Source organism: Nasonia vitripennis (genome assembly GCF_009193385.2).
Source record: "Nasonia vitripennis strain AsymCx chromosome 1 unlocalized genomic scaffold, Nvit_psr_1.1 chr1_random0007, whole genome shotgun sequence".
NCBI classification, from domain to species: Eukaryota; Metazoa; Arthropoda; class Insecta; order Hymenoptera; family Pteromalidae; genus Nasonia; species Nasonia vitripennis.
This window is the reverse complement of record NW_022279594.1, coordinates 849,235-865,678: the sequence shown is the minus strand read 5'-3', so window position 1 is coordinate 865,678 and position 16,444 is coordinate 849,235. Positions and strand designations below refer to the sequence as shown.

The window sequence follows — 16,444 nt, the reverse complement described above, 5'->3', positions numbered from 1 at the left end:
ATAGAAGATGACGCAGAATGGAAACGTGCAATGGAAGAAGCAAAAGTATGGATGATGCCTCAACGACTACGTCGACTATTTGTACGTATTCTCATACATTGTCAGTCATTGCATCCAGAAGAATTATGGGATGAATTCAAAGATTCTTTGTCCGAAGATTTTTCACGAAATAATGATGTCATAGTAAGCCACCAAATGGCGTATGCTCATATTAATAGTTTATTAATAAATGAAGGTAAAAGTCTGGCTGATTTTCCTACGATGGACCAGTCAGTAGAAATTGATATTATTTTGCCGGAAGAGAATGACAGAGTACAAATGAGAGAAATCGGCGAACAGCAGTATGAACAATTAAACAATCAACAAAAAGAAATTGTTGATTATGTTCTTCGTGCAGCTAATTCAAATTGTCATGAACAAAATAAGTATATATATATATATATATATATATATATATATATATATATATATATATATATATAATATATATATATATATATATATATATATATATATATATATATATATATATATATATATACAGGGTGAGTCATTTTAATCTTTAATCTCAATTATCTCGTTGGCAAAGCATGCCAGCGAAAAAAGTTGCGGATAAAAGTTTTAGGATTTTTCCCTGGCTATCTGATGATGACCTTGACAATGTCATTGAGCGTGACCTTCAAGGTCAAGTCGATTTTTTCAAATAGAAACCCCTACTTTTGGCACCAGAAATGGAAAGAGCGGGAAATTTTACGTTTGAATATGACCTTGCCTTGACCTTGAATTCAATGGTCAAGGTCATTGGTCATGCCGATAACAGTACAACTGGTTAGCTTAACTCGAATGCATTCAAGGAGAAAATGTTACCCACAAAAGTTTTCAGTTTTCTCCCCGGCTGACGAATGGTCATCTTGACCCTGTCGTTAAACAGGATCTTCAAGGGCATTTCAAGGTCAAGTTGATTTTTTGAAATGGAAACCCCTACTTTTAGCCCCATAAATGAAAAGAGAGTGACATGCGTTCAAAAATGAAAAAAATTTCAATATTTCCAGAAATTTTCAATATTTTCTAAAATTTTCGTAATTTTTTCAGTTTTCAAAAATTTTAAAGTCATTCCATTATTTTGTATTAGTGTCAATTTTCAAAATTCTTGATGTAGTTAAGTCATTCCATTATTTTGTATTAGTGTCAATTTTTGAGAGTGAACTACTCTTAACAGTTATGTAGATAGCAAATTAGTGCCGAAAAGGTTAATCGTGTTTTTTACTTCTTGTAAATCGATAATTATTATTGAAAAAAATCTGTTTCCCTGTTTACTGGTCTGTAACAAATTATTTTGATTTTGATCATGGCTGATTATGGTCCCAACGAAATCGTTGATATGATCATGATTTTGGGAGAAAGTCGAAATAATTATGCAGCAGCTGCCAGACTTTATGCTGAACGCTATCCCAATAGGAGACACCCAAGTAATGTTACTATTCAAACCTTAACTCAGAGAGCTCGAAATGGAGCTTTTGTTCGTCAACGCCGTCATCATGAATACGACGAAAACGATCCTCGTGTTATTACCATTCTAGCGATTATTCATCTTGATCCTCACATTAGTACTCGACAAATAGAAAGAGAAATAGGTATACCTCAATCGATAGCATCCCGAATATTGAGAGCGAGAAGATATCATCCTTATCACATAACATTAACACAACAGTTAACTCCAAATGATATGATTTTGCGAGTACGTTTTTGTCGATGGGCAATACGAATGATTCAACAAGATCAAGACTTTTTCAGGCACGTTCTTTTTTCAGATGAATCAACATTCAGAAACATTGGAGAATTGAATAGACATAATTGCCATTATTGGTCAGATGAAAATCCTCATTGGTTCAGGCCCATAGACAATCAACACCGCTGGAGTGTTATGGTCTGGTGTGGAATCATCAATGGCTATTTGATTGGTCCTTATTTCTTTAAAGAGAACGTGAATGGGGTAAACTTTTTGAGATTACTTCGAGACATTTTACCTGAATTACTAGAAAATATAGACCTAGCCACAAGGCTAAGAATGTGGATCCAATTAGATGGAGCACCACCACATTATGCACGCATTGTTCGTGATTATTTAAACACCCGCTACAATGGCAGGTGGATTGGGCGAGGTGGCCCAGTTACCTGGCCCCCTCGTTCACTTGATTTAACCCCTCCCGATTTTTACTTATGGGGATATCTTAAGAATGTTGTTTATGCTCAACGGCCAACAACGCGAGATAATATGATCGAACGCATTCGTACAGCTTGTGCAGCAATCCCTCGAGATGTTCTACTTAGAACCATAAGACAATTCAGAGCTCGACTTGATCTTTGCATCCAACAAAACGGCGGTAATTTCGAACAATTAATCAATGGTTAACTCCAGTTAACATTCCATAAAAATACCAAAAAAATAACAAAAAGGGAAAAAACAAAAAAAAACAAATAAAAAAAATAAAACAAAAAATGGGATGCTAAATCCTTTTGACAACTTTCCTCGATGGTGCATCCTGGGTTCGGCTGATGTCAAAGGTAATTTCCGCACAAAAGATGATTTGTTTCCAAAATCACATGTTCGAACGTAAAATTTCCCGCTCTTTCCATTTCTGGTGCCAAAAGTAGGGGTTTCTATTAGAAAAAATCGACTTGACCTTCAAATGACCTTGAAGGTCATGCTCAATGACATTGTCAAGGTCATCATCAGATAGCCAGGGAAAAATCCTAAAACTTTTACTCGAAACTTTTTTCGCTGGCATGCTTTGCCAACGAGATAATTGAGATTAAAGATTAAAATGACTCACCCTGGTCCAGGAGGATCTGGAAAAACGTTTATCTACACAACGATTTATCATTTGTTATCAGTACAAAGTGTAAAAGTATGTTCAATGGCCTTTATTGGAATTGCAGCAACTTTGCTTCCTAATGGAAAAACAGTGCATAAAACATTTGGTTTACCAGTTCCTATATTTCACGATTCTTCTTCGAGTTTTAAATTACAATCAAAAGAATGCCAATTTCTTAAAGAAACTTCAGTATTTATTTGGGATGGATTTTAGGCAACTTCTTCCTATTAAAGTCAGGGGAACCCGTGCTGAAATATTGAATCTTTCTATTAAATATAGTCAATTATGGAAACATTGTATTAAATACTCTCTTACACAAAATATGAGAGTTCGGGCAAATGAAGTCGAGTTTGCGAAATTCTTACTAGATGTAGGTGATGGAATTTTAAATTATGAGAATGATAATTTGAGCCTTCCTGAATCTTGTATTCCTGAAAGAAATCATGATTTAGTTCGAAATGTATTTGGTCAATTAATAAGTGAAAAAAAATTTACAGAAATTGGTAAAAGCGCTATTTTGGCACCACGAAATATTGATGTAGATGAAATTAATAAGAAAGTTACTAATTTACTTGATTCAAATACAGAACGTAGATATACTGGTATTGAAAGTACTGAAAATTGTAATAATGGTGATGACATGGATGAAGTGCTTACACCAGAATATTTGAATACCTTAAATCCTCCTTCACTTCCCCCCTATGAACTATGTCTGAGAAAAAACTGCATTAGTATGCTAATAAGAAATATTAGTATAAATGAGGGTTTATGTAACGGTACTAGACTACGCATTATTGAATTTCTAATAATTTACTCAAATGTTTAATTTTAACAGGTGATAGAACTAATAACATTGTTTTTCTTAATCGTATAACTTTATATTGTCAAAATGAATTTCCTTTCAGTTTCAAAAGAAGACAATTCCCTGTCAAATTAGCTTTTGCAATGACAATAAATAAATCACAGGGTCAAACATTTGATAAAATTGGTATAGATTTACGAAGAAATGTTTTTAATCACGGACAACTATATGTTGCCATGTCTAGTTCGATCTTGAGGATTCCCTCGTAGTTTATCTTGGTAATCATGAAAGAGAAAACTTGAATGTCAAAAACTGCGTTTACAAAGAATTGTATTCATAAATATTAATAATTTTTCAAATAATATTTAGTATTATGTATTTCTTATTTTTAATGAATTCAATAATAACACATGACGTAAATTGCGGCGCACGAAGCGCGCTGTTCTTATTCTAGTATATGTACATTTTTTATTAATAAAACTTTCGAAATATACATTTAGTAAATACGTAGAACGATTCAAAATCGCTTGAAACGCATAAAAACACGGTTCTACAAGTAGAATTTTTCCCATGGAATTTAAAATATTTTCAGCTGTGGGACTTGGTCGGATTTTGCGAATCTTCCAAAATTAAAAATTATTCAAATGCTTCTTTTGGGAACTATCTAGAACGATCAAAAATTGTCTGAAACGCATAAAAAACACGGTCTTAAAAGTAATTTTTTCCCCACCAAACTTTGAATTATTTCAGCAGCGGAACTTAGTCAGTTCTTGCAAATCTTAAAAAAAAATTTTAATGCTTTATTTGAGAACAATCTAGAACGATCGGAACTCTTCTGAAATGCATAAAAAACATAGTTCTAAAAATAATTTTTTTCCTACCGAATTTAGAATTTTTTCAGCTGCGGAACTTAGTTAATTCACGCACGTGGTCAGATGAGATTTTGTCATGAGATCTCACCTGAGATTTATGAATAGGGACGTTGAAAGAAAATGTGAAATAACTCTTTATCAATTAATTAATTCAACATGTTACGCTAATTCTAATGCTATTAAAGAAATTACAAGTATTAATGATGAAGTGGAAAGTAGTCAAATTTATAGGATTATTAAATCACCAACGCTTTCAAATGTATAGTATGTTATAAATAAATATTTTGTACAAAGGTATTTACAATTAAAAAAAAAAAAGTTTTGTAAAATAAATCTGTATATAAAGTATAGAACAAAATCGTTATTTTATTATTATACTATCACAATTAGATTTCATAACAACCTAATATTCATTACAATAATTAAAAATAATATAAAAAATAAAATAATTATAATTTTTAATGATGATAAAATAGAAAATAAATATTATTAAGATTTGGATTCATGTTATTTTGCAAATAGCGTGTTTAGATACATGTTTTTTCACGTGTAATATTGTAAAATTTTTACATGCAAAATTTTGCATGTTCAAGTTTTTTATTACATGTCTTCTTACGTGTTATATCACATGTTTTTTTACGTATTTTATTATATGCATAATCACGTGTTAAATTATATATCAAATCGGTTTGAAATAATATAATTTACCATATGATTATATTTGCAATTTGATATTTGATAGAACATATGTTTATACATGTAATAAAGCACGTAATAAAACATGTGATTAGACATGTGATTAGATATGCGATTTACCAGATGTATATTTTTAGTAGGGAAGACAACAGAAGATTACTGTTGTCTGTGTCTCAATTTCTACATTTTTCTGCTATTATCTGCAGATATCGTTATTGTTAAGCATTAAAGATCATATGAATGTGTGTAGTATAGGTGTATTAGCATAATAAGACCGCTGTATACAGTCAGCGTTGATCCGAACGTATACCAGAGCACACGTATCCTCTATAGACCTTTTCTCTACCGTTCCCTGTTACGCAAAAATTTTGTAACTATTGCTTGAATAAACTTAGATTAATAATGGAGACTCACAGTGTTTACTTAATTATACAACAATTGGAAACGAGTAAATTACGAAGTAAGCGTGTGAAAACAACCGATGTCGGATATTGATAACATAGAAATATTAGCATATTCGAGAGACAAACTGTGGGAACGGTTAACTAGTGCTGGTGTAGAGATAGATTTCAAAGACTCTACTGATAGACTCAGGGCAAAATTAATAAAACATTTAAATTTAAGTAAAAACGAAGTTGAATACCGTGAAGAAGAACATACAAGTGAGATTGGTACACGTGATACGAACACAGATAACAAGTATTCGACCAAGATGACAACGTGTTAAGTAACGAAGCTTACGGATTATTAGTAGCATCAATAATAATAATCCAGAAGCTTCGACGCTTAACGAATCGAAAAAGAATGTGAAACCCTATACCCTAAATTAAAACATTCTTCTCCTCGCTTAGCAGAGCGTGCGCGGCTAGGAGCTAGCGCAACGTTTCGGTTGCCAACTGCAAGACGGGGCGCATAAAGACATAGTGAGTGTGAGAGAGAACGCACGGCCGAGAGAAAAGAGGCGTGGACCCTGCGTAAAAGCTACGACGCTTTTTCCTTAGCTACCTCCCCCGACCCTCATTGCTAGGTATAGCTGGGTCAGCCAGTATAGACGCTGAGTTTAATTAAGAGTAGTTTTAAACGAGTTTTCTATATTTTGTCTTTTCCTTTGGTGTGTGCAGGAGAGTTACATGTAAAAAGTTCCGATAAACGTCTCATCAATAAAGGTATCTGGTCGAGTTTTGTCTATTTTGCTTTAATTCAAGTTTTGATGAGAGTAAAAAATCCAGACCTCAGAATATTATTTTAAATAACATTGCACAATCTACTACAACGACAAAGGAGCGTTGTATTTTTGGAACCAAGGAGAGGATTTTCAGATTGCTTGCCTTTTTAAATAACATTTAAATAAATAACACAAGGGTAGACTCGAAAATCAGGCTGGAATTCGAGCTTGGAAGAGTCGACTGGGAGACGTTTGTGAAACGATCGGTATTATACTTCACCATCCTACTAACAAAAGTAAGTCCAGACACATATAAGTTAGTAAGAAACCTGTGTCACCCAGCTTCTGTAACAATGCGCACGCACATGCCGAAGGCGGCATGCGCACAGTACACACAAGCGCGTAAACGACGCTTACGCGCAGACATACACCATATGACACGCGTTCTACGAGACGCATGCCGAAGCCACAGGAGTCACCCGCGAAGCATAGCATAGGGACAGGTAAGCGTGAGAGAGATAAAGAGAGAAGGTATAGTGCGACACGGGAGCCTACACTATACCCGAAACGGCGCCAAGTCGCCGAGCGAAGAGACAACAACACATCCCGAAGGGCCAGGAGAGGGGAGCCGAAACACGAGGCAGCGAAACCGAGACTAGACACTCTTCCGATAGCTGCGATAGCGACAAGACGCGCCCGGCGCTCTCGACGAGGTGAGCAGCGAACGAAGCGGGTCTCCGATAGGCGATCCCGATCAACCAGGGCGAGTATCAGCCCGATTGAGAAGAAAGGCGCAGCCGCGGACAGAATCTTTTAGGCAGCGTGAGGGCGAGAAGAGACAGGGCACAGCCAGCTCGACGGATTCCCGTAGCAGCGCGCAGCCGACACCAAACAATGCAGCGGGGACCGACAGTGCATCGAATATATTGTAAGTATCGGCGCCCAGCGCACTCGGCGAGCGTCTCGTATTCACGATACACACGCGAGCATACATTACCCGGACCGAGCGGCGGCCGGAAGAAATTTCATTTGTTGATTTCGATAAATAAAGGTTGTACCGGGCGAAACCAGCCCGAGAGATTGAATACATACATGGGATGAGAATCTTTATTCTGCATGCAAACCCTGCTTCCAAATTCTATTTCAGTCAAGCCAAGCAGAGAAGGTTCCCGACACTCTCCGCGGTCCACTAAAGCGGAGACGCTGAGTTAGCCGCGGTTGATCCTCGTCGTTGTTAGCTCGACGACTTTTGCGACACGTGAGCCCCTTGCGCTTTAGCCTGAAGCTTAGCAGGGCTCGCACAAATAAATTACGCGCGAGCATGGAGCAAACATGTCACAGTTCATAAAAAAAAAATCACGGAGATCGTAAAAATTATGAGACTATTTATGCCCAAAACCATCTGAGTCAATGGAGGGATGTAATTTGTATGCGGCAAAACAAGCAGTGATAAAGTCACTAACAGATTTCGTAGCCCGACGTCGGTAGAAACAGCTTTGCGAGCCGAACTAGTCTGCAGGTTGAACGACAATACGACGAAAAGAGAGTTATTCAAGAAAGAAAACTTAACGTACGAAAAAGTTTACAAAATAGTTATACCACCGGAAAAGACCAAAAAAATGCAACGTCAACGTGTTGTAACCCACCCGCAGGCTCTCTGGCACAAGTCCCTAGAAACCTGCAACCCGTCTGACAACGCTGCATGCGCTGCAGCGCGCGCGCCGCACCGCTAGTACCGCGCGCAGCCGCTAGGCGGCTACGCTACTTATGCGAACTCCCCAAAGAGGAGTAGCGTTTTCGAGGGCATATAGTCGGGCCGGATTTAGGCCAAGGCATCCCTTCCTCCGCATCAGACCGCATCTGAGTGGAAGCATAGAACCTAGGATACTTGCACAGTACACATGGACGCAATAAATCTGGTTTTTGATTAAAAGAAAATACCTCGTGTAATTTCTGTACCCCACTTCCGATCAGTACTTTTCAGTGCTAATTCGGCAGATATCGAAGGCAGACCGTCAAGCTCTTTGAGAGCTGCGGGTTGAGAGCACAGACGAATCTGACGCCCCTTGCCGCTCCAGCACCTCAGCTGAGGCCAGACACCCTGGAGTCGTCATGTGACGTGTTGAACGCCGAGTGGCCCAAACACCTGAAGCTGGTTGACATAAGAGTTCGGCTCCCTGCTTATCCGGACCTCAGAGCGCTTCTCCCGCGCTCCCGGACGACCCCAACTCCAGCCTGCAACTCCAGCAGCCGCAAAATAGCGGCAAAGCGAGCTGCTCAGCCAGAGCCTCGCAAGGCCGCCAGCATCTCTCCGAAGAAGAGGAAGCAGTCAGCAGGGAAGCCGTCTCCAACAAATCGGAGACCGACAGCTCCCAGACCACCGGGAAAGCGTCGGAAGCCGAGAATCGTGAAGACTACATAGAAGTAGCGTGCCGAGCCCAGAGTAGAAAGTAACAGCACATACAAGGAGAGACGGAAGAAAACAAAATTTACACAAGTGAAGGTGAAGCTGAAGAAGAAACTAGACACCCGATACCTATAATAAACGAAATATTTGACAAGCTACAAGGTGAAAACAAATTAGCGAGATTGATTTAACACATGGGTATATGCAAATACTAGTGCATTTGGATTCGTGGGATATGCTAACAATTATTACGCACATTGGTTTATTTCGTTATACAAAATCAACAGAGGGCGTTACATCAGGCCTAGAGGAATTTGAGCGAATAATGGAAGATTGTTTGAGAGACATTAAGGGACCAATAGCTGTATACCTTGACAATATATATGTCACTAGTCAAAATGTCAAAGACCACATCGACCCACTGAATAAAGTTTTGCATCGTTTGAAAGAGTACGGATTCAAAGTAAATATAAAAAAATTCAATTTTATGAAGGAAGAAATAAAGTGGGTTTTGTGATTCGAAAAGGTGAACTATGTAGGTCACAAAAGAAAGTAGATGCAATAGTTAATGCACCAAGACCAAGAAACAAAAAACAATTGTTGTCCTTTTTAGGACTTGTGACATATTATTAACGTTTTTTGCCCGATCGAGTAAATTATTTGAAACTATTATACGATTTAACGAAAAATATCGAATTCATATGGAATTCCGATTGTAATAAAGCGCATGAGCGGGTACAGAATAAAATTGTATCTGCTAAAGTGCTAACTAATTAAGATCCGACGTAATAACTTTTACTGGCATGTAATGCTTCAAAATATGGGCTCTCTGCTATTATATCACTTCGTTACGTAAATGGCGAAGAGAGTCCGATTGCATTCGCGTCAAAAATGATTTCAAATAAAGCCCTTAATATATATCTCTGGACTAAATCAAGAAATACCATTAACGGTAGCCAGTAGACTTCAACGGTGGGCCTATTTTGTGTCGCACTTTACGCATAAAATTGAATATGTAAGCACAAAAAAGAACGGTAATTGTGATGCACTTTCAAAGTTACCAATTGAAAATAATACTCCAATTTTCAGTAAAGACTTTCAAGACATAAATTATATAGAACAATAATTAAAAGCACTTAATGCTAAGAATATTGCAGAATAAACGCTAAAAGATAAAACTTTGAGCAACGTAATTTAATTTGTAAAAGATGAATGACCTAAACTTAAATATTATGTAAAACAGATTAACTATATACAGAGAAAGATTGTCTATTATGGAGTTATCGCATAGGTGTACCGGAAAGCTTGCAAGTGCAGTACTTAAGGACCTTCATGAGTTCCATTTCAGTAGTCTAAAAATGAAAATGAGAGCAAAATCACATGTTTGGTTGTCCAAGATTGATTCGCAATTGGAAAAGTTAGCGGCTACATATAAAATTTGCATGCAGGAACGAAAATCTTTACGAAAAGTACCACTAAATTTGGCCGTCGCCAAATAAGTACTGGAGTAGGATACACAGTGACTATTTGGGATCCTTCCATAGCCACATGTTTATGATTATCATAGATGCGTACAGCAAATGGCCAGAGGTAATCGATATGAAAACGAATACGCAAGTTGATAGAGTAATAGATCAATTTAGAATAATATTTTCACGGTTCGGCTTACCCAACCACTTAGTAACGGATAATGGGCCTCAGTATACAAGTCATAATTTTCAATAATTTATAGAAGAAAATAGAATTTTTAAAAATAAATTAATAAAATGATTAAGCCCGGAAAAAAACTTTATGAAGTTATCGACAAAGGAGGATGCCCTGGGGGGGGGGGGGGGGGGAAGCTGAGATATTCAGTAATCAAGTTTTCATCCCTTTTATCACTTAAAAATTCAAATTTTACATAAAAACGGATAAAAAGCATGCTTTGCACAATTTGTTTTGGACATTTAAGAACTCAAATGAAAGATAATTTCACAAAAAATAAAATGGTACCCTTTCACAGCGAAACAAATTAATTACGGAATTTCTCAAAAATGCCATAATAAAAGTATTGGCGAAATCGACCGCTTAGTACATTTTTTCCGGGGGATTCGGCGGTTAAAATCGAAGATTATTTCATTAGCATCAATATTACACCCCCTTTAATTCAGGGCCGCACCCCTATCTTAATTTATATCGAATTAATCGATGAAAAATATTTTTTGGTTATTTGACAACCTTGTGCGGCTCTAAATGAAAGGGGGTGTAATATTAATGCTAATGAAATAATCTGAGCGGCCCTGAAATAAAAATTGTGTCAAAGGGTGTCTTTTTTGGAGACCTTTCGATTAGCATAACTTAAAATGAAAAATAGTACCATTTTATTTTTTGCGAAATAACAATTGAGTCCTTAAATGTCCAAAACAAATTGTACAAAACATGCTTTTCATCTGTTTTTAAAATGCATGTTTTTTGTGCTCTACACGATGACATAGGTTTCATAGGTTACCCGAAGGGGGCACAAATCATCTATACTCGTGGGCATCCTTCTTTTTGTTCGATTATATAAGCACCGAGCATTGTTCAACGTATCGGTCACCAGCGTAGATGATGTTCAAACGCGAAATGCAAACTAAACTCGACTTACTAAAACCAAATGTTACGATTAAAATCGAACACGCGCAATTACAACAAGCACTAGGTCAGAATGGATCACGGACTTTTAAGTTTGATAAAAAAGGAGAGAGTTTGGTTTAACAGCTATTCGCCTTAGTCAGATAAAAGAATACGAGCGACTATTACTGCCCAGTTGTCACCCGTGAATTTCGAAGTTGAGACCTCACCCGGAAACGTCTGGAAAAGACATAAGCTGACAAGCGAGCGAGATAACTATGTTTAAAGGGGAAACGGTTGTAGGATTTGCAGATGACATTGTAATAGTGTTAGTAGCAAAGCAAAAGGAAGAGGCGACGGAAATTGCTACCGAGGCAGAAGGTATAATCCACGATTGGCTAAAGCAGACTGGACTTGAGCTTGCTAGCCATAAAACGGAGACTATCCTTATATCTAGTGAAGAATTATTATAAATATTCGCGGTTCTCTACCGGAGCTGGCCGTCGTTGATTTAATACCCTGATGGGTGGGTGTTAACGGTACGGTGCTGGTAATCGGTAATGTAGAAAGCTACTAAGTCGACGATCAACTCATGTAGTCCCTAGGAGCTAAGGGTCGCACCCCTTAGTCCAAGACTGGAGGTTGCACCTTGTCAGTCGGTGGCGAGAGATCACTGCTGCCTCTTACGCAAGCGTAACTTAATACAAAAAGCCGTGATCAATCGTTGCGGTCCTTAGCCGCACCTACAAGAGCCTTCAGTTGGCTGAATGCATTGCAGATTAACTGTGTGCAATGTTCCGCTTGCGCCGTGTCCACCTGGCGGGCGAGTGCGGAACTAATGCCGCGGTATGTACTCGTTCGCACCCTCGCCGCGTATCGGTCGGGTTCGTAACCGCTAGTGCGATATACGCTGGCAGGCAGGCTAAAAAGAGCGTTATCAATGCACTGATTATAAAAAGCACGGTACACAACAAGAGAGGAATTGGCTTCTCCAGACTCGGATGATAGTTAAGCACTAGTGTCCGTCTCGGCTCCTCCGTCCGCTCGTCTCTCATTCGTGCTCAATCATCATCCTCGCTTGAAAAAGCCAACATTCGCCCCCAGTTAGGTAATATACTATTTAATACCACGTGTTGATCTAACTTCCTAAAAAGACGAAATACCATTTGAAATAAAAAGACGACTGTTAAGTGACGAAACTTTCTGATATTAATTTTGAATTTTAATAAAAGTAATATTATAGAGTAGAGAAATTTCGAGAAACATTGACAATTAACGCGCCACCAAGGAATTCAAAACAATCCTCCCCTCACTTGAGTGCACGTGCATACAGAGCCAGCGCAGCGGGTTTCAAAGCTTGCGGCGTTGCCAGGACCATGAGGCCGAGACAATAGCCGGGCTGAGAAAACTGCAACGCTAGAGCAGGGAAGGCTAACGGGACCGTACGTGGGAGGTAGCACAAAGCTTTATCCCTCTCCCTCTCTCTCTCCCTCTCTGACTTCAGAGTCGCTTGCTGAAGTCAAGTGGCGGCAGTGCGAGATCGGCCAGCTAGCAGAGCGGTCAAAAATATGAATTAAAGTTTTTGAGAAGTTGAAATTGAGGTTATTGAATTATATTGAGTCTGAAGTTTGAAGTTATATTGAGTCACGTTGAAAAGGCTTAGATTCGTTTTGCATAAAGATTTATTTCATGATCATCCAGAATATTCAATAGCAATCAAATAGAAAATAAAGCCAATAGTAGTGCAATTAATCAGAGTCATCTAAGTATTGTTCAATTCATACACCTAAAACCCGATCGCATTATTATCTCGAGAAGCCAGCCAACATCTCAATTTAGAAGGAAGTAAGTGCTATCGGATACGAATTTGTTCAACGCGAATTTAAAATAAAAGAAGGAAGTTTTAACGCGAGGTAAGATGATTTCATTAATCAAGTAAAATACGCGACAAACGCTGAGGGTCCCACGCAAGTGAAATTTAGAAATTATCCCTTTTCTCCATTTCACTGGTTCTGTTGAGAGCCATAATCGCGAGTATCCTATAAAATTAACTTAGTGACTAAACATCTTAAAGTCACGTAACAACGACAGCTTCTACTAAGATTAGGATACGCAATGATCATTAATAAGACTTAAGGTCTAACTTGTAATAAACTTGGAGTATACTATAATATACTATACTATAATATAATTATACTCAGCACTTTCAAAGGTAGCTTACAAAAAACAATTTAAGGATTAAGCTTCAAGAGAATTCAACAATTTATAATCATGAAAATAGTAAATCAAAAAGTCTATGTACTATAAATGTTATTTATCAAGAAATTTTATAATAAGTAGTTAAATTTGTAGGGATATCCTAAATATCCCTTTGGACAAAACCACCCAAAAGGCCGGAGCTGACAGCAATACTCGCAAGTCAGCACCAAGCGGCCAACTACAGAGACACCACAGCAGTCTCAATGGTCAGACCGGCCGATCGGTAATCGACCGTAAGGACCGCGCGGGATTGTATATAAGTGCGAGGGCAATACAAACGAACAGTATCAACGCAATCGCTCTAGCGAACAGAGCTCATATAGCATTCTCTATTATAAACGCTACAACTCGCTTTTTACCTTCTCACTACGTGCACCCCAACAGTCTCACAATCGATTCATTTTTTTTCTACCGATTTTAATCCAGGATGCCACATGGCACACCGTTAGCCACTTAATATAACAGTAGATAGCAGATGTTATTTTGACTATCAAATCATTCATAATTAATAATAAATATAAGCAAGAAAATTAAATTTTACACTATTCGAGAAAAAAATGCCTAAATTTATTTTTAGTCACAATGCAAATTGATAGTCACTTGATAATCATTTGATAATAACTTGGTATCAAGTCACTTAACATGGAGTGATATTTTTCAGTAGGGACTTAATTCGAGCTTAATTACGCGCAGCGTATTTATTCAGGATTCCCAACTTATCAGAATGCGAATCACGTGACTATTTGGCGTGATTTATCGCGTGATAAATCATGTTAAAAATCACGTCAGAAATCACTCATAAAATTAATAAATTTGTTTTATATAAAATAAATTATTTTGTTTTTATTAAACAATTATGAAAAATATATTTGTTGATGCTAATAAAAAAAAAATTGGTCCTTAACTTCACAATCCATTATCTTACTCCCTGAGCCATTTTTACTCACCCTAATAATGATGACTTGCAGATCATATATGACTCTTAGTATTATATCATTTACGTGTATAGACTATCTGCTGTTATTTGATAAAATAAGGGAAATAATTTTATTAACCTAATAAAAAAATATTAATGTATCAAGTAAACATATTTTTATTTTGTTTTAATCCTTATAAATTGGAATGATTCTTCTATACTAAATAATATAATGTTAATATCAAATTAAGATTATAAATATCTTAACTTTGAAAATATTTTTGATCTTTTCAATTTTCATCTTAAAGTATACATGTAAATATACTGTACAAAGTTTTAAATCTAACATATTCTTACAATTAGACTACATGTTAAAAACTCTACTGGAATCATTAAGCTATGTCGGTGACTTAATAGATTCAATGCAAGAAAGTGATCGCACGTGTGAATTTCTTAAAAATAAAATTAAAATGTGGGAAACACGAAGCCCGAACGATTGTGGCAATGAAAAGCCGAACGTATTTAAAACTGACAGAAAAGACTTTAAATGTTTTGGCTGCGGAAAGAAAGGTCATCTAAGGAGAGCGTGTACAAATCCATGGAAAGAAGAAGCCAACGGACGCATGCAGTGGGCAGGAAGTGCACAACAACAGCGAGGCAGAGGTTATGGCCAACACGGACGAGGGTATGGTCAACGCGGACGAGGTTAAGGTCAACGCGGACGAGGCAAAGGCTGGCAACCACATGCAGACGGAACGAGTCAACACGACGCAAGGTATACGTATAACGAAGGTTATCAAGAAGACGAAACAGGAACATTTTTAACACAGGTAGAAAAGAAAATTGACAGTGAAAGCAAAACCGTAGTGTATAATTGCCATAGGGGTGAAGTCGAGTGGATTTTAGATAGTGGATGTTCAGACCACATTACAAATAGTGACTTATATTTTTTCTGAGAGTATAATTTTGAAAAAGCCTATTAATGTTAAAGTCGGAGTTGGTAGAATTTTAAAAGGCACTAAACTGGGTAAAATTATAACTTATTTTATGATAAACAATAAGAGAATTAAAATAACGATAAATAATGTATTCTATGTAAAAGAGAAGGATACACATTTGATTAGTTATGCTAAAGTAATAGATAAGAATAAAATTTTATATATATATATATATATATCGGAAACGCATCAAAGATTTATAACAAAAATAACAATCTGATTGAAATCGCATATAAAGAAAATAGTATATATAAAATAAATAGCTATATTGAAAAATTAGAGACATACGCAAATAATGTTGAGAAAATAACACAAAAGGAAAAATTTCATAGAATCTTGGGGCATGTAAATTTTAATTATCTAAATACAATGTGCAAAGAAAAATTAGTTGAAGGAATGCCAAAAAGTTTTGAAAATGTAATGCTAAAATGTGGAACGTGCATACAAAATAAAATGCATAATTTGCCATTCCAAAATAATCGTAGTGGTGCAAATGGAATATTAGGTTAGTTCACACAGATTTAAATGGGCCACATAAAAATGAAGGTTTTGATGGATATACATTAAAATCAAAGGATGAAGTGTACAATTATTTTTTAGATTATATAAATAAAGTCAAAAATTTAACTGGCAAGAAAATTAAAAGATTAAGGTGTGACAATGGTAAAGAATATATGAATAAAAACATGTTTAATTTATGTAGTGAAAAGGGAATAATAGTAGAACCATGTCCACCGTATGTACACGAGCTGAACGGAACAGCTGAGCGCTATAATAGGGCAATAATGAACTTAGCGAGATGTTTACTGTATGATTCAAAATTAAATATTAAGTATTGGCCAGAAATTATAAAAGCCGCAG

The 16,444-nt window shown here is 36.7% G+C and overlaps 1 protein-coding gene across 1 annotated transcript; it reads left to right on the top strand.

Annotated features, from left to right (window-relative positions):
- The first annotated feature begins 7 nt into the window (after positions 1 to 7).
- Positions 8 to 3,947, top strand: LOC116417730 (ATP-dependent DNA helicase PIF1-like). The gene is made up of 4 exons (XM_031932483.1): positions 8 to 25; positions 106 to 391; positions 3,374 to 3,652; positions 3,712 to 3,947. The coding sequence occupies exons 1-4, from the start codon at positions 8 to 10 to the stop codon at positions 3,945 to 3,947; spliced, it is 819 nt and encodes a 272-aa protein (XP_031788343.1).
- The last annotated feature ends 12,497 nt before the right edge of the window (positions 3,948 to 16,444 follow it).

Bases quoted from the DNA above. Each gene is read 5' to 3' on its own strand.
- LOC116417730 (XM_031932483.1), top strand. The intron at 392-3,373 runs GTGCAGCTAATT...AAAAATTTACAG, and splicing joins AATTGTTGATTATGTTCTTC to AAATTGGTAAAAGCGCTATT. The intron at 3,653-3,711 runs GTACTAGACTAC...TAATTTTAACAG, and splicing joins AAATGAGGGTTTATGTAACG to GTGATAGAACTAATAACATT.